Genomic DNA, 26,081 nt, shown 5'->3' with positions numbered 1-26,081 from the left:
ACGTATGACAATATGCCATGAGGTCATCAAGTATGGGAGGGTTATCCTCAAGGTAAAATGGGGGATACATGTCTCACCCGATGATGCTATGACACCTCCCTGGAAGTTATCTCCCCTCATGTAATCCTCCCTCATGTAATCCTCCCTCATATAACCGGCCCCCAGGGTCAGGATCAGGTGGCGGCTGCCGTCCCATGGCCACATGGGAGGTGGTCACTGCCAGGAGAAGAGTGATGACACTATCGGATTCATCACATTACACAAACCCTGCAAGAACAGAATAACAGTGGGGATTGTAAAGAACGATCACAGATCCGGGTACCACTTGAAAACCAAAATAGTGGCAAGGTATTCATTAACAATGCCAATCTGCAGGCCAGCTTGGTACGGGGACAGCAAAAAAATCAACAACAGTGGATAACAGACAGGATAAAAGGGACCAGATACCTGTCCTGTCACCAAGCCGAAAATGTAAGCGAACTGCAAGCATAAACTTTGTGGCTGGTATTCGAGCCCAATGGTGCACATCAAGACGACATACGACATGTCCCACTCCTTGTATCTCAGCCTCTTGGTAGCCAAGCTTGAAGGTTCAGATGGAGAACCTGCCCCTCCAATTGGGAGAGGATGTAGACTCTCCTTGGAGGGACCAATGAGGGCAGATGGACATGTCCAGCAACTATGGATACCAAATTCTCTGGGCCCAGTCTTGAGTGTTCAGGATCAACGTGGTTTCGAACAGGCGCAATCTCCTTAGAACCAGCAGAATTACAGGGATCGACAGGAACGCATAGACAAGGTTAAAAGTCCACTCGACCATCAGTGTGTCCACCATAGCTCCCGGAAGAGAAAATTCACTGGAGAAAAACTTGCACTTCCTGTTCAAACTGGAAGTAAAGCGGTTCACTTGAGGAGTTCTGCAAAAGGAGATCTCCCCCAGAACGTCCTGGCAGAGCTCCTATTCGTGGGATGCCAAAGACTGTCTACTCAAGGCATCTGTGGGACATTCTCTGTTCTGCCCAGATGGGCTGCCACCATCGATACACCATTCTCCAGAGCACGGAACCACAGTCACATTGCTGCTCTGCACAGGGGCAAGGACCCCACACAACCTTGTTTGCGGAGGTAGTGCATGGCCACTGTGTTGTCTATCAGGATTAGCACAGTCTTGCCTTTCACAGAGGGAAGGAAGGCAACCTGGGCCAGCATGATCGCCCTCAGCTCCAGCACGTTGATGTGTTACTGATACTCTGTGGGAGACCACTGTCCAGTACCACAGGTGAGCGCCTAAACCTGTAAGAAATTAGCCTGTGACCCCTGTCGCCTGGGACCATGGTTGACAGAACAATGCACCTCTCAGCAAGTTGTCTCACACGGCCCACCATGCAAGATCCTGAAACACCTGGTCCAAGACATGTAAAAGGTCCGACATGTGGCCTGAAACTATGACCATTGGCAATGGAGAAGCCACTAAAGCAATCTCATGCACAGCCTTACCTCCGGTATCACTAGGATGCAGGAGGCCATGAAGGCACAGAACAGCCAAGACTAGGATTTGTTCCTGTGATTAAAGGACATTGACCATCCGAAAGATGTTCGCTACTCGGTCATCAGGTGGGAAAGCCCTGCCCAGGAGTGTGTCCAAGACTGCTCCTATAAATCAAAGAGACTTGGATGCGAAACCTGAGACTTTAACTTCAGGGAAAAGCCCAAGATAAGCAATAGAGTGCGTGTGCAGAGATGATGCTCAAACACTAGATCTGGGACGGGCTCAGATAAACCAGTCATCCAGGTAGGGAAAGACATGAATACTCTCCCTCCTGAAGCAAGCAGCTATCCTTGTTAGCAGAATGGTAGCGATGTTGGTCCACCACGAACCCTAGGTTCTTACTGTGTTTCCGATGAATCAGCATGTGGAAGTAGGCATCCTGAAGACCCAATGGATACAATTCAGATGTTGAATACTAAGGTACTAGGCACTAAGGTACTAGGTTAGTGGCGAATACTGGTTCCTGTAACCAGAGAAATACGGTTGTTAAGAACATTGAAAATGAGGTTAACATCCCCAGTTGGCAGTGGGGAAAAATGCGATTACACATTTTTTGAAACCAGTACCTGCTCTGTAGGCTCCTAGTATGGAGGAATAGGACCAGAGTATTTTCACAATTCATTCAGATGAGGAAGATGTTATGCTGTCCTTTGACCATATAACAAGGCCCCCTGACTGTGTGAATGGTGTTAAACAACAGGAATGAGCAATAATTGTGCCTGGTGATGATTCAGAACAGGAGAAGGGTGGCCCTCAGTCAGTATTGCCCAGGATTTTTGTGGGTAATACTTTGGACAAAGACCCAAGAACTAATCAAGTGGGGAGTAGTGTTGAAGTGTGCCCTGCCAAGGGTTTGCACATAACATACTCTGACCCCAGGGTGCCCCCGTGCAGTTCCCCTACTTTATGACTTTGGAAGCTAGACGTCCCAAGATTTTGGGACCATCAGCTGTCAGTAAGTCAAGACGGGGTCAGGATGTTGACGAGGTGTCTGGGGCCTAAACAATGAGTCTAGGAGGAGGTGGGAGGGGTTACCCTGTATGTTGCCAAATTCACATGTGTATATTGAACAGATATTCAGGGACAGGTCGCCTCTAGATCATCGCCATGTCTTGTCATTATTCAATGAGGTCCCAAGACTTAGGTTAATACGGCCCTCTGATATCCTCCAAGTGGAGTTTGTTATGGATCACCTGGTAGAGTTAATTAGGTTGCATTTCTCCTCTAACTTGGTTCGCTTGGTGGTATTGGAAGAAGCGCAGATGCTTTATTTATTCTGTCAAGATGTGTTTGAACTACTGGGGCAAACTGTGGGGACGGACACCTCCAAAAGGCCCCCCTTAAAGATCAGTCTAGCCCGTGAATCTAATGCACGGCTCTCTGTATGTTTGGGTGGGATTAAAGACGATCATCCAAAATAGACAGGTGCGGATTTGGTCCATTATAGTGAAGTCCTTGCACCAATTAAGAAGTGTCCAAAAAGAGTGAAGCCGGCCACTTAAGCTGGCCTGTTGGAACACAAGGGGTAATTCTGGTCTTTTGTCTTCCTCATTTGACAAACTATATGGAGCAGAGTATGGAATCATTTGTTTCCAAGAAACTTGGTAAGAGACTATTCCATTTATGCATGGTTATTGGATATGTGTGGTGAAGGCGTATAGAGGACTGATGGGTAGGCCTTTTGGTGTGTGCAGTTAAGAATAACATTGGCCTTAAAATAACTCAACTGACTCAGGCTCTTCTGATATATTAGTGCTGAAGTAGGAATGGATGGGGTCTACCACAAATGTGTAAATCCTGCATTTTATTTAATGTACGTTTTTAATCCTGGCAAGTCCACTCTAGAGGTTATCAACCTTAACAGATTTATTTGTACAGTGGTCAAAAGAGTGTGATTAGTCTTTTATGGTATAAGTTTACTTAAACTGTGAGAGCCTGGATCCCTCGTGGTACTTACTGCTCCCCGTAAGAATGTGGGGTGGGGGGGGGGGGGGGTGGGTCGGTACTGAGGCGGCGTGGTTGGTTGATTTGGCAGGAATTTGAGATATGGGACTTACACATTTTGAATGGGTGTATCTCAGGTGACTGTCCACCCAAATATACACAGTAATGTATGCAGCAGAAATCCATGCTTGATGATATCTTTGTTTTTCCCATGAGATCTTCCAGTTTTGCTCAGCGATGCTAGTTGTATATGGTGACGCAAGTGACCATAGTCGCCTTGCTCTTGCATTTACGATAACAATTGGCTCACAGGATAATCAAACTAGGGGAGCGTGTTTGGAAGTACGTGAAAGACTCTGCAGTGATTTGGAAACTGGCCCATAGTTCCCGTCTTTATAGGAGAGTGGCCTAATTAATCTTATCAGGTGATTGGGATCAAACGGATCTGATAAATTATGTATATGCAGTCCAGAGGCTGTTAAAACGTTTTTGGAGTGGATCGGATGCATTCCGTTCATTTGATAAGATGGGCTACTGTACTTGCATATCTTTGATGAAGTAGTTCAAAGAAAAAAAATAATTGCACCGTAATTTGAGGTTAAAAAAGTTTTCCTCTCCAAAACGAGAAGTCAAGATACGCCATGCTAAACAAGCATTCAAAAATTGGTCGAATTGCCACAAGGTCATCGTTGGTTCAACTTGATTTAGAAACAATGCTTAAGGCGGTCACAAATAAGCACTCTAGATTGTTTTGGACCTTAACGAAGTTGCCCAGAAGAAGCTGTTTGGGTGAATAATTTTGCTAAATTGTATGATGATGGTGCAGCGCTGGCTGTGTTCTCTTGCGATACTCTTGGCTGGTGGTGGCTCGATTTCATGGTGGAGGACATTTTATGTTGTATTAGAAAGTGCAAGCTGCCGAAAGCCCCAAGTCCCGATGGTTTATCAAACTACACTTTTAAATCCAATTCAGTCTTACGGGCCAAAGTTTTCTTTGATGTATGTTAGATCTTCGTTCTTGGGCTGGGGCTAACATATTAATATTTAAAAAGGGTGATAGATCAGACTCCAGGAATTATCGCCCAATATCCTTATTGGATGCTAGCAGTAACATTCTTTCAACCCTGTTACTTAAAGAATTGGAACTATGGGCGAGGAAGGAAAACTGATGGACATCTACTAGGCTGGATTTAGAGAGGAGGTTTGCCACTGCACAAAACTGCCTTTTATTAAAATTGTTGGTAGATCAAGTAAAGATACAGGGGACTGCTGTGTAGATTGCATTTCTTGACTTTTCACAAGCATTTGATGTGTCAACAGAGGCAAGTTATGGGGAAAGATGCAGGAAAAGAATGTCCCGGCCACCTTCTTCATATTTTAATTGCACTGCATACAGATACTGGTGTCTGCATTAGACTGAATCAGCAAGGTCATTTTAGTAGTTGGATCAAGACCAGTCACGGGTTGTGAAAAGGATGCGTTTTAGCACTATTTAAATGTTTACATCTATATATTGGTTTAGCTTTGAATGACATCCGTACTAAGTCCCTGCGACTGGGTCTGTTCCACACGCAGCACATGACATATTCGGACGATCTTGCAATTTGCGATCTTACTGCCATTGACTAAAAATGGGGTTTGGATGCAGTGTATAGTTTAACGGACATAGACTTGAATATAAATGCTCATAAAACAAATGTGTTGGTAACGAAACCTAGGAAAAAAAAATAAAAAAAACAAAAATAAATCGCACATCATGGGCCACTTGTTAAATGTTCGTTTGAGTAATGTAAAGGTGGACACTGTGCCCAAATATAGATAGTGGGGGATTATGGTTCAGGACCTTGTGAATAAACAGAATGTTCAAGTATGAATTCGCAGGCTAGAGCTGCTTCGACCCAATTAAGAAACAATTTGGGAGATTTTCGATTCTTCATCTGTTGCAGTGCTATCACCAGAAAATCCTTCCTGGGATAAACTATGGGGCTCAAACTCATTGATGTTATTTGGGTTGGGCTTAAGTCGAGGCCACCACATGGAGAAGAACTTTGGCAATCCCGCAGGGAGTTCCGATAAACCTGATCAGGCATGAATTGTGTCTCATTTCCATTCAAGCACGCATAAATGGAGAAATTATTTACCATAATGTTCTTTCTACAGATTCTTTTCCAGCAAATTCCTCATCAGATAGATATCCCGGTCCATCTTCAGCGGCACAGAAAAACTTTGACAGGGGGCGTAGTGCACCACGACTCGCCCGTCGATCCGTCTTGACAGTTCTCTATCGTCAGCTCCGGACAGGACATTGGGCATTGTACAAATACTGCGTCACTACACCCCCATACCTCCGTTCCCACCTTTTATCCCACAAGCTCAGCCACTGCAGAGGAAAACTAGCAAGAAAAACATGGCCACATAGCTAAATAGAGGATTCAAAAACCTAAATCTGGGATATAAAAGAAATGTCCTTGTTTTGTTTTTCTTTTGAAGAAAAGAAGGCATGCGGTTTGCAAGAAAGAAGAGGACAAGAAACCCTGGAACCATCGCTAATACTTCCTTCTTAGATGAAGGCAACCACCTAGGGCTAGAGGGCGTGTGAGAGAGAGAAGGCATGTTAGAGGGCGTGTGAGAGAGGGGGGGTGTGTGAGAGGCGTGTGAGAGAGAGGGGGTGTGTGAGAGAGAGGAGGCGTGTGTTAGAGGGGGCGTGTGAGACGGAATCGGAGTGTTTAGGGATAAATAAAGACAGAAAGGGAAAGGAGGGTGGAAAAAGTATGAGGGACAGAAAGGGAAAGGAGGGTGAAAAGAGTATGCACCAAAGAGGCGCAAAGGAAGGGATGATGACGCATGGGGAAGGGTGGAAGGAACATGCATCGAATTAAGAGCTAGGCGTATGCGAGGGAGTGGCACTGATGTTGGAAAGGAGGACTGCGGCCATGTGGGGAAGGGTGAGAGCTTTTTACTGGCCAGGTACCACTGCATCAGAATAAGCAGTAGTGGTAGTTTGCATGCCTATGTTAGGATTACTTGTCCTTGCTCGAGGTTGGCTGCCATGCAACTGCAAGCCTTTAAGTGGTGGGAAGTTTTATGCCACCTTGGAGAATGAAAAGAAAATGTAAATGAGGCCACACAAAAACTCCCATTATATCAGCTGATTTCTTAACTGCGTCACTGCTGAATACCTAGGCCTCCCAAATAAGTTGTCAGCAGCAGCTCTGGCTGCATATATTTTATGTACAGGCGGGAAGAGGAATACAAAAAAGGTGTGCGAGAAATTAACGTTTTTCTAATGAACACAAACCAAGAGGTAATGGAGTGACAACAGTTCCTGGAACCATGAAATGTGGTCACACTAACACCTATTATTACAGTGCTTGTAAACATGACTAATTGGCATGAAGAGATATATAAAACACAAATATCATGTATGATTAAGGTAAATTTCTGGGAGAGGATGGAGTAGGTTACAATTTTTTCACTGGTTAACTTAGATTTAAACTTGCAAGTGATCCAGTTGTGTCAGTGGTTAACTGGTCAATGCAGGTGATAACACGCATGCCTTGTTACAGCAGCATTCCCCTGCCCTTCTCCCTCTTGTTCAAAAGAGTGCATGAGGGTAAAGACAGTGGTCAGTTTATTATTATTTGCATAATTGAGGGTGGATCTAGCTTCGGCAAGCAAAAGAGCAATTTCCAAATCATAGGGGTAAACACACAGCGAGGGAAGAATAGTGCAAGAAATCAATACAAAGGAGATGGGACCAAACAAGGGGAGAGCATGTAATTGGCAGCAAGGGATCTAAAAGCAACCAGAGGAGGAAACAGAGGATGGGGGGAGTGAGGAAGTCACAGAGTTTCATGTTATGCTGAGAGTGGATGGAGGATTGACCTAGGTAAATTTAATGTAATGGGTTATTTATAACGTGCTTAATACCCAGTTGTCTAATCGAAGACCTGGGGAATGAACCCTGGTTGCTCCGTGTCGTCTTACTTCCAAGACAAGCGTGTTGCCACTAAGCCATCCTCCCAGTGCATATGTAAACGAGGAACCAATCCTTTAAGTGGAGTGCCTGGAACCGCTTTCTAAAAATCTGTAAGCGAGGAGGATAATCTGGGGTTGACAGAGAGGAGGTTGCAGCGTCTGGGACATATACGGAAGGCCCGTCTTCTGGTTCTTTCCTTCCTGCACCGGCAGATTTCAAGTCTGCACTTGTTCTTGCTTCTAGTAGCAGGCCTCTGGAGATGTTGAGAAGCAAAGTAGCTTCGGACTTGAGGGTGAATGACAGAATATATCAAGTCTCTTGCCCCTCTAACACACTATTAAAACAAAGAGGTGAAACAAAGAATGGCGCTACACATTCTTCCTGAATATCTGGCAAGGAGGAAGATGCAGAAGGCACAGAGTCACAGCATACTACACCACAAGGATTCTCAAGACACAAACACCGCTGAAAAAAGATCCTGGAGAAATCAAGAGGAGGAACTTCCAAGTTACTTCTGAAAATGGTGGGTCTTCCATGAGAAACCATTTCAAAATTACATGATACACAGCAGCTAGCAAAATAAAGACCCAACAGAAAACATGTTTTAAGTAAAATAGACTGCTATTCAAAAGGTTAGTTGCTGCAAAAACAAATCACAGATTTATTAAAACTTTTTACATGAACACCTGTAAAATGTTGAATTTAAAACCACACTATTTTCCTAAATGAACATAGAAGACATTCTGGGATAAAACATCAGAAACTTTAGAAGCACATTTTAGCCACACTTACTTGTCTCTTTGGAGAGCCTTGCACAATATTTCAAGCTTTAGGGCATGAACATCAACCTCCTCCTCCTGAAGTGGAAAAATGTAAATATAATATCTTATAATAAAAAGTAATTGAATTACCATGTGTACACTTACCTCAAAGAACATTTTCAGAATTAGACCAACAACTGAAGTCTAACCCTATTCTGTCAAGGGAAATAGACTGTTTTTAACTTAAAATGTAGCAATGTGTCTTTCTAGTGTGTAACTTTAAATAAGTACAAGTTAATAATATGATTAACCAATTACTTACCGCTCTGTAATTCTCTTTCTGATGGACGTTCCTCCCACGGACTCCACATCTTTGATATCTATCATACAGCGCAGCTGCTCTGCAGAAAACTTTCTGGCGCCAGAAGGAGGCCAGAAATCCCGCTGTGGACAAGGGGGCTGCTGTTGGGGCTGTGCATTGCTCGCTGCTGCTGGGAAGCCCACTAGCCCTGCACCTACATGGAAGGAGCCATCAAGGAAGGCAGGTCACTCTTGCGCTGAAGCCTGCCGCGGACAAGAGCGCCACTGTTGTGGTTGCGCATTGCTGCTTCCGGGATGTCCACTACTGTCACCTCCAAATGCAGCCGTCAAGTAGTAAAGCAGGTCGCTGTTGAGGCAGAGCTTGACACGGCTGAGGCGTGTAAAGACTGACTATAATTTTATGGATCAACAACTAAACAAGTTGTACTGATGAGGTCTGAGGCTTGAAGCTGGTAAGACGTGTGGATGACTTTGTTAGTGACCCCACCAATTGACTAATCGTTTCCACCACCCATTGCGGGTGGCGTCGAAGAAAGCAGATGCAGTGAAGCTAGCAGACTGACTGGGGAATCAATGTGACTTAGATTACATCTACTACCGTCAGGAGAAGGGTGTGGGATCAAGGCAACTTTTTGACCCAATAGGGTGATTTTCCCTGCAGCTACTTTTGATTGAACTGATCCGGGTTGATTTGCTCGCTTTGGGTTTAGGACTGGAGAAAACGTAAACCACTTGGGACTGGAATAAGGCAGCCCACTGCGCCAGTAGGGCGATCCCTAGTAGTTGTAGCAGAGGACAGTGATACATACAGATTTATGAAACTATGGAAATCAGAACATTTCTTCTCATTTTAATATTTTGTTAGCAGATACTAATGCAAAGTTTTAATCAATGGGTTTTAACATCCGTTTCACCATTTTAATTATTTTTAAAGTGTTTATGATTAATGTATAATCCATAGTAAGAGTCAATGCAGGCTACATTCCAGTTTTAGATTGTTGTGATTAATTTGTGTTAATTATGAATTGGCCCTACACGGGGAAAACCATGACAAAACGCAAATCAATGAGCTTTGTTTATTCTGAAATTGGCCGAAAAACCAGCTTAATTATTGACACCTCTTAATGAGGTAAATTCCCTTAACGATCAAGGTAATAAGATCTGAAACACATCATCAGAGAAGTGGGGCGATGTGCCCCAGCGGTGTCGATTTAATGAAGTAATCATGAATCGGATTAAAAAACATTCCCCTCCTAAGAGTGGATTTGTCAAAAGGTATTAATATACAAAAGGGCAAGCTAATCCCCAGAAATCTAGGACATATAATCGAGAACAGAATAAGGCACATGCTGGTATATTGAAAGCACCAAACAATCAGTAGCACAAACAGGAGTGATCTATATGACCAATGTGCCCAAAATTACTAATAAATACAAAGAAGGGAAAGGTTCCCATAAGAAAAGTGTATACATTGGATTCGTAGTAAAAAGGGATGTTGTCCAGTGATCAGATAGGATATTCAAGAGGTCACCTGGGTAGAAAAATAGCGATTATGTGAAAATTACAGTTGTGGATAAGTGTATAGCAACTATACTATAGCTATCGATTATAGCACACAGCCACCAGTGGGGTAACAGATTGAACTTAGAGGAAGTCTCCAACACACACATGCTATTGAATCACACAACCAACGGAGATGGTTATTGAAACCCATCATAGCGGCGTCATGCATCCATCACAGAATAATGTTGACCCCAGTATATATACAGAGAAATCAACCCCTGGGGAATGATGTAGTAGTTTGACAGCCTTCCTCCCAGTTGTTATATGCTAATAACACTGAGGTCTGCTTGAGAAAATAATAATTCTAACCTGGAACATTGCGCACATTACTAAAAATGTAAAAGATATGGATTGGATCAAATTGATCCATGCATTTGATGTGGTGCGTTTTCATGAAACTTGGGCATGCAACCCAGTTTCCATAAAGGGATTTGAAATTTAGGCTAACAAAAGTCGTGGAACGAAATGACAACCGAGTGTGTGGTGTGGGTTATGTGTGAACCCCACAATCAATTGAATGAATTCATAGAAGAGGACTTAATATAGAACATTCCTGCTTTGCCTCCATTTAAGCAGAAACAACTCTATAAATATTCTTTGCAAATGACAGGTTCTTTTTAGAATTGGGGAGCAAGCCTGTAATGGCAGAGTTCGAGGAGATGTCCCACCTACCCCATATTCTAAAGGTTCTAGTAGTAGTCATATTGACTAAACCTTAATAGACCTACCACACTGGAGGTTGCTGCATATGATGGAAGTCCACTGCAGATGTGAAAGCAATCACAATCCTGTTTCCATTACTATTCAAAATAAAAAGGAAGTGGGTGAAAGCGGATTGATCGAATTAGGGAAAAAAGCCAACCATTATATAGTGATAACAATAGATGGCTAAGCTGGGATAATTTAGACTTGAACGCAACTATCCCACAAATATTTAGTAAATGTACAGCCTTTGTTTGAGTTGGCCTTTGGGCCTATGAAAGATAATCAAAAAGCTATTCTGGACTTAAATAAAACTTTAACTAAGATACTTGGGGAACAACTTACTAAACCTGTAAAAATAATCTCAGTCCTACAGCCGGAAAAAAAGCAACAATACTTGGTTTGATAATGATTGTAAAGAGAAGAAGAAAGTTTTACTTAAGGCACTTAATACATCCGATTCCACTGGGAAGGGTGAAGTAGCTTTATGCAGGAATATAAAGCATTAAACAAAATCAAAACAAGATGTGAAAATGGTTGAAAGATGGTAAACCCCGATTTATGCATCTACATCAATGACCAAAAGGCCTTCTGGCTATGCATACACTCTGGCGAATTGGAAAAAGAGAGGCTATAGAGGAAGTGTGGTACAATCCTTTTTCTACCCTCTATAAAGGAGAACTAATGTTACACTAATCAATGATTACACTCCCAAGATCAACCCAAGGAACCAGATTGTAAATCTTCTCTTTACAATCATTATCAAACCAAGTATTGTTGCTTTTTTCCGCTGTGGGACTGATTATTTTGACAGGTTTAGTAAGTAGTTCCCCCAAGTATACGAGTGCCTTGAATTTACCCTTGGGGAAGTGCATATTGCATGGTCTAGTCAGAAAGAGGGCAAAGCCCCAGGCCCAGACAAGATTGCTGTGGATCTATATAAATCAGATCTGATAGTCTGGGTACTATACAGGCATCTTATAGTCAATGCTGCAGCCAAATTAGGACAAGTCCCCAAATCTTGGAATACCGCTAAGATTGTTGCAATATTACAAAAAGGGGGGCGTAACACCCCAGCAAACTATCGACCTATCTTGCTTCTGGGTACAATAGAGAAACTTTTTGGCAAAAAACCTGAATAGATTGGAAAATTGGATAATGGACTAACTGTAATAGCCACTTGCAGGCAGGTTTTTAGGGTAATCTTATTGGTGGATAAATATGTAACACTGAAAGAAGGCATGTAGTATACGTTGTTGATCAATCTCAAAGCAGCATTTGACAGAATCACGAGGACAGAATTATGGAAAACCCTCAAGAGAAATAATATTCTTGCCTAACTGCCCTTCAAGATTGGTGTGCCACCAATGATCTTTGTCTGAATGCCAGCAAGATGGAGATCCTCCTCATCGGCACACCTTCACCATCCTTTCCCCTCACTCTGTGGCTGGCCTCCCTTGGCCCTCCTACTACCTCAACCTGCGAGGCGAAGAACCTGGGGGTCATCTTTGACTCCACCCTTTCCTTCTTCACCCACATCTCTGAGGTCTCTAAAAAGTCAAATTTCCAACTGCACCTCCTCAGAGGTACTCTGCCTTTCCTCTTCTTCCCCCAGAAGCTCATGGTATCCCAAGCTCTGGTCTCTCTAGCTTTGACTATTGTAACAGCCTCTTTCTAAATCTACCTGCCTCTACTCTCCGCCCTCTGCAACTAATCCAGAACAGGACTGCGAGACTTGTCCTTTGCCTTAAGCCCTGGGATCATATCTCTCCAGCCCTGAAATCTCTCCATTGGCTCCCAGTGGATGCAAGGATTAAATTCAAAACCCTCTGCATTGTCCACAAGGCTTTCTGGGGCCTGGGGCCAAAATACCTTCAGCTCTCCCTCTGCAAATACCTCCCCTCTCGAGCTCTTCGCTCCTCTACCTCCAACTCTCTCAGGGTCAGTCGTTTTTCAAAGAAACAAGCTGGGGGTAGATCTCGGTCTTTGGCTGGGGCCTCCCTCTGGAACGGCCTCCCTGCCACTCTAAAACTTGGAGAACCATCTCTGGTTTCCGGAAGCACCTCAAGACCTTCCTCTTCTCTTCTGCCTTCACTCCCCCTCTCCCCTGCGGATCTGTTCTCTCTTGGCACCATGCACCTGGCCACCCTCTGTCCTCCGGGCCCAGGTACCTGCTCACCCTGCCACCCTCCCACACTACCTCCGGGACACCCCTTGCACTGGGGTCTGTATCTGTACCCATACAGCCCCCCCTTTTTTCTTCCTGCACTTATCAGACCTACCCTGTCTGCTGCCTTAAACCTAGCACTTGCAAATTGATGGCTGCACTACCACAGTTTGTTGCCTTTATTATTTATTTATTGTTATTTATCTGTTTCTCCTGTGCTTCGCACTTTCCACTTATCCCCCCCTTCCATGCACTTTTCCCCCTTCCCCTCTCCCATGCACTTGCGCGTTCTCAATGTCACTGGGCCTAGTAAGATCGCTGTTTTGTTCTCCCCTGTTCCCCTCCCTTGCTGCGCTCTGAAACACTTGTGTACGAGCGCGTAGAAATAAAATATCAATATCAATTTGCTGCTGAAAGCTATTATACAGCTAAATGCGAATAATTCTGCCACAGTTCAAAGGGTGGTGAGTGCACTGAGCAATTTCCGGTTGAGCAGGGTGTGAGACAAGGATGTGTCCTTGTGCCCACACTTCCTTGAAGAGGTGATAGAATGATTGCTAGTAAATTATACAGATGTACCAAGGATGGGAGGAGAAAAGAAAATTCAGCATAATAATGTTTGCTGATGATGTAGCTCTAATTTCATGCACCCCAAGTGGCTTAATTCGGCAACAGTAAAGGTTTGATTATTATTTGGCAAAAAATACGGTGTGGGAAAAAGAACAAACCACACACTAATCTGACTATATAAATTGATGACAAATTAATCGAAGAAGTAACTTTGTTGTATTATTTACGTATCAGACTGAGCAGTAATGGTAAATGGGATCAACAGATTTACAAGGCCAATTTGACACTGAAAAGAAAAACGAATGAGATTTTAAAGGAATGGTTCGGTCAAAATTTTTATTGCCCCTACGGGTCGGCCATGTGTTTTTAAGCCTAAGTCGCTCGATTTTAGAAAAATTTCCTATGGACCTTACCCGAGTTTTCGTCCATTAAACGCACGTGAACACAGGCACCAGGGAGCTGCCATTTTGTGATAATCCTATAATTTCCCCCATCGCCCTGGCTGACCTGCTTTTGCGGCACTAAATCATATCCCCCGCCCCTGAGCCTGTCATCAGCAGACACGTACCACCCAATTCACAACGACAAAGCACGTCTCGTGTCAACATTCGCTGCGCTTCTGCTAATGACGTGTCGCCATGGAAATGGCAGGACGCCTCTTTCCTCAATAAGTATAAACAGACCGTTTCACAACACACAGCAGCAGATTTCCGATTCCATTCCTCTTTCTGTGCTACTTTGAGTATTCTGTGACTCTTTTCTGTGCTCCGGTCAGCTACCTTCGTTGCTTGTAGCCCGTGTGAACAGATACCAGTACCACCGCTATCAATTATTTTAGTTTGTGCAACACACAATGGATCCAATAATGCCCTACATGTACGAGCCCGAGTATACCGAGGAGGAATTACTGGAAAGGGAAACACGCGAAAACGATGGGTCTTCGGACGGCAGTTGGGAGGACGATTCAACAGCTGAAGAGCCTGGACCTAGTCGCATGGACGGTGTTTCCACCTGGTGCACATGCAATCGGTGCGAGCTAATGCCAACCGAGGACGAGAACTGCTGCTGCTGTGAAAACACGGGATGCGTGGCCTACATTTCGGAAGGCGATCCACGACCGCAATGCATCACCAAGCTGCCAGACTTCAGGGCAGCCTGCCTCACACGGTCCGTGTTGAGGATAATGATGGTGCTTATGCACGAACTTTGCGCAACTGTTCGTCCTCGTAATCCGAGTAACGAGTAAGTATACTCTGCTTGTCATGCCATTCCCATTTCATGGTCTTCTACTATATCCAAAATTACATATACATATCATTGTAACGCACGAAAAGTCTTTCAATAGTGTGCAGTGTCTAGATAGCATTTGTCCGAGCAGCATGCCATTAGTTACAAGAATTGTCATTGACAACAAATGTTTATTAAACCCATCTTGGTCATTTAAAAACAGTTTGTTTCATTCCTTTTCACAGGTGGTACAGGCTGGTGGCCTATCGTTACTTTACATGGTGGCTTCACGGGAGGCTTGGACACCGCGTTCGAAGAGTGATACCCGCCTGTGCCGTTCGTGCCATAAGAGAAACGTTCCCAAGTGACAGCGGTCAGTACAGGGGATTTTCTCTCGCTGTGCTGCAACCTGAACTGTACAATGTGTAAAGTTTTGTATTTTTGTGTCATCAAAATAAGCTACAAAATAAAACACCACATATATTTTAACAACGGTTGTTTCGATTTTTTAAATCAATCAAGTGTGTCTCCATTCAAGGATGGAAGTCAGACACCTGTGCTCGGAATGGGTGAAGTTCAGGTCGCTGTGAAGCGGGGTAGTCACTATCTAAGCTAACATAATATATTATCAATAATGCATGCACTAAATAACACTTGTTCAAAGTCTTTCAGTCGGTTATGTCTCTATAAAAGTGACACTTATATCAATACTATCAATTAACATTGGATTATACAGGCCTTAGGTCAAGGGTCTTGACCACTATAATACACTGTTTGAAGTGTGGGTCTGTGCTCACAAGAATCTCCGATATGTGGCATTTGTTATTGATAGGCAACAATATACTGCAGTAGGGGTCTAATGTTAGTTGGGGGATCTGCTAGGTGGGCATCATGGTGTGGTCAGTGGTCTGGCACATCAAGAGAATACCTTGCAGGGAAACAGGGTCAGAATGGCAGTAACTTTCCACTGGCGAGGGTGCGTGGGCAAGGACACGTTTGTGGAGATGAACGAGCCATGTGCTTGGTTCAGGCCGGTTCACATGCAGGACCGTGATCTCAGAGAGTGATGTGTTACATTTATTAGCTGTTGCAAATACCTCTGGAGTTTTCCAGTCAGAGTGGGAACGAGGCTGTGGACCATGTGCTCTGCGCGCTGTACTATCGCAGTGAGGCCTGGTCACCAAAATGGAGTGGAAAGGGGGTACAAAAATGGATGCCCCGTGTCCTGCTCAGTGTTCCCATCTACGCGAATGTCATGCAAAGTTAACATCACATAAGGGCAAGGGACGGGCGCAAACGGCCAAGGTGCCAAACAGCATGTACACTTCAAAAGGTATCCCACGCCCAGGGGCCATCGCTCACATGGCCTCCTCAGACCCCGTGTTTCCAGGCAGGCCTCCCCTGAGGCAGGTCGCCCCCCTGCAATAAACATAATACCACGACATACACACGTCATTCATTCACAAACACACCCCTGTTTCTAATACTTTATAAACCACTTGATGTGTCTCATGAGAACAACTTTGTGCTTTGCAAGTCAACTCCTGAACCTTCTACCTGAGAAGCACTGAGATCTATGCTAATCTGCTTGTCGCCGTGCTATCTGTGACCGCTTCGAGAAAACTCGTCAGTGTGCTACCTGTGGCCATCTACCTGTTCTCCTGCAACATACTGCTCGACCTGCTGAATCCAACTGTTTGTTGGTCAAGGTAAGGCCATGTAACCTAGTCATATTTCGGTAATTTTTACATTTCAATCAATTTCCTATTACAGTACCCAATAGAGCTATGGTCATTGGTCTCATTGCTATTGACTTGAGTTTCAATTGTTATGCTATCAATAGATCTATTTATTTTCATCTGTGTCAATTGTCATCGAATTGCATCCTTCGGGGGTCCAGTCTATAATGTAAGCATGGTTCCTTTTCGTGCAAGACAGAACATCCAAGGGACGAGTCACATGTTCAGAGTTTAGTCACATAATTTAAAAAATGTCTGTAACTTATGCAAATACTAAGCCGCACATGATGAACTGGTATAGTTCCGGCGACCAAAACAAACCTTGCATTGAGCATGGTATGGTTCATTTACTTTATGACATTTTTATTCATCAAGGTTTTATAATAATCTTGATATTTACTTTTCAGAATTTTCAACAATGCCTGCCTGTTCGATTAGCGGTTGCCCTTCGAAGACCCATGCCAAATCTGAAGGCACTACAATGCATGTATTCCCGTAAACTGTTGATCGAATAAGAGAATGGGTCAGACATTGCGGATATCCACTGGATGAGCTGGAAAGTAGAGTCCAACAAGTCTTTGAGGACAAGAGGGGTGATCGATACCGCATCTGCAGCCGGCACTTTCCCTCGAACATGTACACCACATCTTGGGTAACAAAGAAGAATAAACGGCGATCGACACGAAAATTGCTCGCAAACGCTATTTCCACTCTATTCGTCCACAATCTGCCACTGGTGAGTCAAGTGTCCGTTTTTAGCTTTAGGCCTTGCGGTAGTGTGTAGGTAGCCGAATGGATTCATTGATATTTTAGGTGTTGTTTCCAATTTGTAATACTTTCGACATTGATATGAGTGTATAGCTTTTTGCATAATGACATTTATCAATATATTATTTTTAGATTTCATAACCTACAAACGAAATCTATATATGGGCACAGGGAACTGTGCTATATTGCGCATTACTCAAGTATTCTGTCTCCTTACATGGCAATTTTAAATATTGGCATTTCATTATCAAACAATAATTTACCTTTACAACTTCTTGACTATCCCTTGAATCTGAAGCAAGAACATTCTACTTCCGTCATGTGCTCGCAGTTATCAACCACTTCTAGCGCGTATCAGGTAATCATACTTGGCTATTCCGCTACAGACTTGTTTTATGCATGTCAAGTAATAGTTTGTATGTATCGAGTGATTATTTTACCAATTGTTTGGTTAGTGCTTTCCAAACGATAAACTCCTTAGTTGTTGTCCCCTGGTGTTTGTTTTTTCAGTTATAATTAGTGTTATCCGTACTAATGCAAGTACTGTCTTTCAGGGAGATGCTGAAGCGTCCACCACATTGACAACAGCCCTAGATGTTCTTCAGCAGCCCGAGGTATGGATACTGACAGCTCAACTAACCGTGATCATCAGGACTGGAACACTTGTCGTTTGATTGTTCTACACCATGTTTCATCTGTGGTTAGCCGTTATGTACCTGTGCAGTCGACCCCAAGCGTGTGTTGCGTTTTCAATATTGTAATCCTTACTAATGCAAATACTATGTTTCAGGCAGTTGTTGAATCGTCAACCCACACACTTGATGCGGAGCCTGACATTCAAGTAATTCCGGTGGAAGCAGGACCATGCGGATACGAATCGGCGCAACAGCTTTCGGAAGTGCGCACCACATTGACAACAGCCCTAGATATTCTTCAGCAGCATGAGGTATGGATACCGACAGCTCCATCAAGCGTGATCATATAACGTGATTCCATTTGCTATACTTTCTTCCCTATTAACGCAAGTACTGTGTTTCAGGGAGATTATGGAGCTTCCACTACAATCACAAGATCCCATTTAGATGATGCAGATGTAAAGAAATCGGAGAAATAAGTCGATTAAATCTGATAATTTTTAAATATTCCTGGATTCTTTTAGACAATGCAACATTTGTGGTTATCTCTTTATATGTACCTGTGCCGTCAACCCCAAGTGTGTGTTATGTTTACGATATTGAAAACCATACTAACGCAAGTACTGTGTTTCAGGGAGTTGCTGATGCCTCCTCTTCAATACAATCATTCGTGGCAGTCCATGTAGAGCCATAGGTATGGATACTGGCAGCTCCATCGAACTAGGTCATCAGAGCTTGAATACTTGTCGTTTGATTGTTCCACACAATGTTTAAATCGTGTTTGGCTATTGAGATGTACATGTGTGTTCGTCCTCACGTGCGTTTTATGCTAACAATATTTTGATACACAGTAATGAAAATACTATGTTTTAGGGAGTCGATGGAGCCTCATTCCGTGCGGTCTATACGGATACAGAAAATATAGTCGTTGCAGCGCAAGAGGAAGGGGAGACATGCGGATACGTATCGGAGCAACATCGTGCAGATGTTGAAGGTCGAGTCAAAAAAAGTTGCAAAGAAAAAACAAAAATAAGGTTAGTTACAAACAGTTCATAACTTTAGAAATTTTTTTGTGCTGGGGACTATTTTATGGTTTTTTATTTTATGTTTTTTTCCAGTCAATTGTACTATACTTTATCTTGTGTTTAAACAGAACATCCCTTTTCCAATCTGTCCTCTAGTTACCCGTGGGTCTATGAACTATACATACACAGACAGTGAAGCGAATGGGAGATGTTGCTTGCCAGACCATTTACACTATGAAGGAACTATTAGTTCAGACGCGGCATGTTGAGACTCGGGATGCTCATGTCCAATGGCCAGAACATGAAATGAATGTGTCCGGAGAATCCAGCAAAGCTGTATTGGACCATTGCTACAGTACGACCGCACCGCCACAACAACATGATACTGGATGTATTGAAGATAGCTCTGAAGTAGTCGCAGATCAATTCACACAATCTACACCCGCCAAAAAATTGCCACCAAAAAAGCTGTCCACATTGTTGTGTTCTCCCATCAATGTTGAGGTAGCAGATGTTGAAATGACAGAGAATGAACCAGCAGCAGCATTCACCGACACGTCAGAACTTGATAGCAGCAATATTTCTTTCGAATGTGGTGATATGTCCTCAACGTCACAGGCCGAAACAACTTTGACGCAGGATGACAGTCTAATGAAAGAGGGCAAATACATAGTATTCAACAGTTGTTTGATGGATATTATAAGTATGCTGAAATGTGGGCATTCCGTCAGAGGGAAAGTATGTGGGAAGCCATTGATTCATGTGACTCGTCAAAAACAAGGCAGTAACGTCACAATACATGCCGCCTGTAGATTACATCATACGTTCTCATGGTCTGCACAACCGATGCTGGGGAAACTGCCAGCAGGCAATCTACTGTGTGCAGCTGCATCACTTTTTAGTGGCTCCATTTTTAGAAAGTTAGAGTATTTCTTTCAGTTTGTGGGACTCCATTTCATTTAAAAAACGCAGTACTGAAAAATACCAACATGATTATCTGTTTCCGGCCATTAGTGATGCTTGGAAAATTGAACAATAGTCTCTAGCAAGTACATTCGAAGGCAAACGATTCAGGGTAGCTGGCGATGGACAGTGCGACAGCCCTGGATTTTCTGCCAAGTACTGCACCTACCACTTTCAGGACATGGATAGTAAGAAAATTGTGAGTTCGGTGGTCGTGCAGGTAACACAATGTACATCCTCAGTGGCCATGGAGAAACTAGGATTTATAAAATCTGTGGAATATCTACAATCGAGGGGAATGCACATCGATCTCATAGCCACGGACAGACACGTTTCAATTGCCAAGACAATGAGAGAGCAGTTGCCACATATTAAACATCAATTTGACGTATGGCATTTTGCTAAATCAATCAATAAGAAAATCTCGGCTGCAGGGAAAAAAAAAAGGTTTGGAAAGTATTTCAGAGTGGTCCCAGTCTATCAGCAACCATCTTTGGTGGAGCTCCAAAACTTGCGAAGGGTCAGTGGAAATACTACTTGAAAAATGGTGGTCACTGATGCACCACTGTACCAATGTGCACCGCTGGTCAGAAAACCTACATTTTCACCAATGTGAACATGGCCCTTTATCCCCAGTGGAGGCACGGAAGAAGAAGTGGTTGAATCCATCTTCACCGACACACAAAGCCATTGAGAAGATTGTTTTCGATAAAACTCAATCAAGAGATTTGAGGGGACTGACAGAATTCTGTCACACAGGAGGTTTGGAGGTGTTCCACAATATGTGCCTAAAGTACAGGCCAAAGCGCTTGCATTTCAGCATACAGGGCATGAGACATAGGACTCTACTTGCCGTCTTGGCCCATAACGAGAATCTCGGCCGTGAACAATCTAGGACTAAGGGTAATGTAAGGATGCCTTGCTACACTAAGGCCTTTTCAAAAAGAAGTAAGCAATGGGTGATCAAACCAGTCTATGAGGAAATGGAGTTCGGCTTTGTCAAAAGCCTTATTGCTGCTGTACTAGAGAAGCACAGATATGGAATTTTGAACGTTTCTGTGCAGAGCACTGATCCATTGCCACCCAACATTGCCACTGTGCCATGTCCACCCAAAGGAGAGCTGGTTGTGAAGTACAAATCCCGGTTTAAATAATTGTAATACGATTGTCTTTTTGTAAATACATTTTATTGTACAGTGTGCATACAAAGTACGCTAACCCTAACCTCTACCTTCTCCATCCTGGGTGCCGAACTATCTGGGTGACATCTTTGAATTCTCTCTCTATTCACCTCATATTGCTGACCTTGTCTATATGTGTATGTATATATTTTTGTTGATGTAACTAATTTTCGCAATCTCTTATAAATGCTGGGCACTGTTAACCGAGGGGAGGCTTGTGTATTGCAAATAATAAAACAAACAATAAATCTCACTTTCAACTCAACTCCTCGGGTACTTTATACTTTCCCTGACCTTCCCCAAAAAATTAAAAGTCTCAATAGTTATGGTTCTTTGGGGCTTCAAAGCTTGCAGACAACGAGGACAAAATTGGGGCCTTAGAACGCGCCAAGCGAGCCGTTGCAGATGGGAGAGAAGCCAGTTCGCATTTGCACATTGAGGCGCACACTACATAGATGGATTCGAAAATTCAAGTTCTCACAGATGGCTTTACTACGGGATGTTGCAAAGAAAAAATGTATGCTCATTTCTAGTGAAGGTCAGCGGCTTTGATTTTCAGCTCGCGCCCTGAAGAGGCCCACAACTCGCACTGGCAGTATAAGGTTCTATTGTTTTTTGACCTTGAGAGACAGGGACCATGCAGAAAGAACTTTATTTGAAGGGGGAATTGGGGGTGCAATAACATAAGAGACGATAAGGCAGAAAATTCTTAAACTAGACCGAGTTTCATGTTAGTTCAGTATACGAAAAATCGTTGTCAATAGCACAGTGGGATTTACGGACTGCATTACGCAGAGACACAATGGAAATTGCAAATATAATGTAAGTAACTCTTTAGACGCTTTTATACCGGAATGAAGAATTAATGAATGGATGCATGAATAAATGAATGAATGAAGAGCTTTGAAAAGGTTTGTGGGATCGTCATTGTAGCGGGCACATGGGCATGCAGGTCCACATTCCACACGCATGTAGACAAAAAGTCGTTTCTCATTGTGTACTTACCTCGATTTATTTCGTTAGTTTTCGCATTGATTTAGAGCCGAACATACTCCATTGCACTATCCTTGAAAGCAAATAGTTTCAGCTCGGCCGTAATAAATAAAATGAATAATATTAATAAAGATCGGCTGGCGAGACTAATTGTAAATTTTATGTTTTCAAAATAGGTATTTCCTTCCCTTTTGCCCCTGCCACCAGTTTCAGACACCGGCAGATGGTTTCTTCAGCTGCAGCTTAATGTAAACAACTGCACCATTCTGATGATCTTATGGGACGATCGCCAAGGGCCCATATGCCCTTACGCGGTAATAGCCATATCAACCTTTACGCTGGCCTAGTGCCTACTTGATGGAACAGCCTTGCGGTTCAACGTGCAACAAAAGTGCTTCTTTGAACGAAAACCAACACCCTGTGTACCATAAAGAAACAGCGCGTGACTCACGATAAATTTTTACGGATTTGCGGATAGAGATAAAAGAAAATAAATGACTTTCGGAGTTCATATGGCAATTGCAGAATATTCTATAAACATTTAATGTCAAATAAATGTACTTTACCAAATGTACCGTGTTGCTGTTTGATTTTAAAGTACAGTTTCATATTCCGAATTGTGGCGCGCTGTGTTGTGAGTTGATCTGTGTTGGTTTCCGGGTTCTGTGTGAAGTCGCGTAGAAGACGACTGGGCGCGTTTGCCTACGCAGCACAGTAACGTCACGGAGAGAGGCAGGGAATATGAATGTTTTGATAATGTCAGGCTCAGGGCAGGGGATATGATTTAATGCCGCAAAAGCAGGCCAGCCAGGGCCATTGGGGAAATGATAGGAATATCACAAAATGGCAGCTCCCTGGTGCCTGTTTTCGCGTGCGTTTAATGGATGAAAACTCGGGTAAGGTCCATAGAAAATTTTTCTAAAATCGAGCGACTTAGGCTTAAAAACACATGGCCGACCCGTGGGGCAATAAAAGATTTTGACTGAACCATTCCTTTAAAGTCTGCTCGATCAATTGGAAACAATATAGTTACTCCTGTCATAGAATTTCTATCACAAGCTATTGCTGCAACAAAATATGGTGCAGAACTTCGGGGATGAAGTAAAGAAATATGTTCCTTAAAAAGTTACTACTTCTTACACAGGGTGCACCTAATGCGATGATACACCTAGAACTGGAATTGACAACTATTGATGAAAATCTAGCACTGATAGCATTGCTACACTGGGCTAAGTAGTGGCCAAATGATTATTTGAGCAAAGATGGAGATTCATTGAGCGATGTGATGAACTTTGAGTGTACAAATAAGCTACCTTGGTTAAATTGTATGAAATGCCTATTCACACACTTACACTTAAGACAATTATGGGCTAATCCAACCTTTATGTTTACTAACAGCAAGCAATTATAGATGCCTACAGCCATATGGCAGAAAGGTTGATGCATGCCTGACTTTGGCAACAGGATTGTCATATTTGGCATTGAAAACTGAATTTACATGTGAGAAGTATCTTGCAAATAAGGGACTATATAAGTGATTGCTATACATTAACATTAGATTGTGTATCTTATCACTTGCTCCTATTACAAAACCGTGGAAAAAAAATCAGTAACAGATTGATGCCCATTCTGCAATAGAATATAGCAGAATAGAATGGAGGAGACCCTCACCAGGACATTCACTCCCTGTTGATGAAAGGGGCTCAAGACGTGGTTGAGGTGAAATCTTCCCTGGCAGACCCAATTATCAAAGTTTCCCATCTAGAGATCAGAGTCAATAAGGGAGAGAAATGTACTGAAGGACTATCCACAGAGAATGCTGGAAGGTTCAGAGCTTGCAATGAAATGAAGAGTGAATTATCATGGATGCAAGTAAAAAAAAAAATGGAAAAAGCAGGAGACTTAATCTAAGGTTGGTGGGGTCTCTCTGAAAAAGCTTTTGGAGATACAAGCCTGGAGGATCAGGTTTCACAAGCTATGTATGATTTATTTGGCCCACAGACCTTACTTCCAGGGGACTTGGATTTTGTCTGGAAGATTGGAAAACCCACTACTATAAAGCCCCACCAAGTTATGCTGATTTTTCTTTTACAAAGGTTAGTGCTATGGAAAGGGTTCTGAAAGCCGCAAGAGATAAGGGCCCAACAACCTATAACAATGAGCCATTTGCCATCTTTTCAGATTTCCCCAAAGAGGAGGAAGGAAGGCCTTTGCAGAGGCGAAGAACCTGGCAAGGACAGAAACATCAAAGCAATCTTAGTTAAACCAGCCATCCTGAAACTGTTTTTGCCTGGCGGCACCAAGAGCACGGAGGACCCTAATGAGGCTTTAGGCCGGTTGAGGGACATAGGGGCTTCCCCAATGTAGCTTGTTGTTATGGGCATGGCAAGGTGGATGTCATTGAAGTTCTGACCCTCCTCAACACTCACCTCTCTCATGCTTCCAAACTTCTGCATTCAACTTGCATTTGCCTATTCATGTTTAACATGTTTTGTAGATTTAGGTTTATTACAATAGTATTTCCTGTAATTAAGATGGCATTGCCCCTAGGCGTCGGTTAAACTGTATTGTTTATTTAAATGCTCATTTTACCGTAGCACAGAGAAAGTGTTCCACTGCATGCTATGTTTTTGCATGGGTGCTTGGAACTGATCACATGCTGGGGGATGTCTCTGAATGTTGGCGATTGCTTTACTCTAATGCATCACCATGCTACACACCGTGCAATGCCGATGTTTATGGATGGCTTACATAGAGAAGAACAAGTTACTTACCAACTGTAACGTTCTTTCAACTGGGTGTTCCTCCCACGTATTCCTCATCTTGTGATAATCGGTATCTCCAGCTTCGCTGCTTCGGAAAAAAAGTTTCTCGGTAGAGGGCGCTGTGCTCGAGGACGTGGCGTCGATTGTCCCTCGACGTACACCGTCCTCTGTCGACGTCACCGATGGTATAAGTAGCTCGAGCGGCGCCCGTTGCTTCAGTTCTGTTTTTTCGATGAAATATATATATAGGAGGAACACGCAGGCGTGTCCTATGACCGATACATTCTTCGTGAGAGGAAAGTGTAAGAACACGTAAACTGTACTGTGGGGTTGGATGGGAGGGTCGATGAGGAATACGTGGGAGGAACATCCAGTCGAAAGAACGTTACAGTTGGTAAGTAACTTGTTCTTCGAATGGATTGTGTCCTCCCACGTATTCCTCATCTTGTGATAGGCTCCCATAGCAGTATCAATTTTTTGGAGGTGGGAGTGCCATTTCAGTTTTCGTGGACAGAATGCAGAACTGCCTTTGCAAATAAACCCTCGTTAGAGGAGGCAGTGTCCAGACAATAATGTTTAACAAAGGTATGTATTGTTTTCCAGGTTGCAGCTGCGCAAATGTCTGCTGCAGGGACTCCCCTCTTTAGAGCCGCAGAAGTAGCCATTCCCCTTGTAGAATGGGCACGAAGCCCATCTGGTGGTTCTTTTCCCGCTAATCTATAGCATTCAACTATAGCTAATATGATCCAGCGGGAAATGGTCTGTTTCGTTACAGATAAGCCTAATTTTTGACCAGTGTAACCCACAAACAGTTGGTCATCTTGTCTCAATTTAGCCATCCTAGAGATGTAAAAACTAAGAGCCCTCTTAGGATCTAATCTGTGTAATCTCTCCTCTTCTTTCCCCAGATGAGGAGGAGGATAAAACGTAGGAAGTACTATTTTTTGTGACAAATGGAAGTCCGAGAATACTTTTGGCAAAAATGAAGGTTTAATTTTAAGGACTACCTTATCTTTATAAAAAAATAGTATATGGTGGTTTGCATGAGAGAGCCTGAAGTTCGCTAACCCTGCGGGCTGATGATGGGGCCACAAGTAGGACAGTTTTTAGAGTCAAAAGCCTCAATGGACATGAGTGCAGAGGCTCAAAAGGTATGCAAGTCAAGAATTTTAAAACTAAATTTAAGTCCCAGGCTGGTACATGAAAAGGGACTGGAGGGTACACATTAG

General features: G+C 43.2%; 1 protein-coding gene across 2 annotated transcripts in view; it reads right to left on the bottom strand.

Moving 5' to 3' along the window:
* NUP133 (nucleoporin 133) overlaps window positions 1-26,081 on the bottom strand; it is a 1,444,728-nt gene that overhangs the window by 96,286 nt on the left and 1,322,361 nt on the right. For both annotated transcript variants that reach the window (XM_069606929.1, XM_069606930.1), the window contains one exon: window positions 8,265-8,329. In XM_069606929.1, the coding sequence (XP_069463030.1) occupies window positions 8,265-8,329 (65 nt within the window). The remainder of the gene's footprint in view (window positions 1-8,264; window positions 8,330-26,081) is intronic.

This window comes from Ambystoma mexicanum, chromosome 4p (genome assembly GCF_040938575.1).
Source record: "Ambystoma mexicanum isolate Mex_15411 chromosome 4p, UKY_AmexF1_1, whole genome shotgun sequence".
NCBI classification, from domain to species: domain Eukaryota; kingdom Metazoa; phylum Chordata; class Amphibia; order Caudata; family Ambystomatidae; genus Ambystoma; species Ambystoma mexicanum.
The sequence above is the reverse complement of the archived record's forward strand: the minus strand, read 5'-3'. Positions and strand labels throughout refer to the sequence as shown.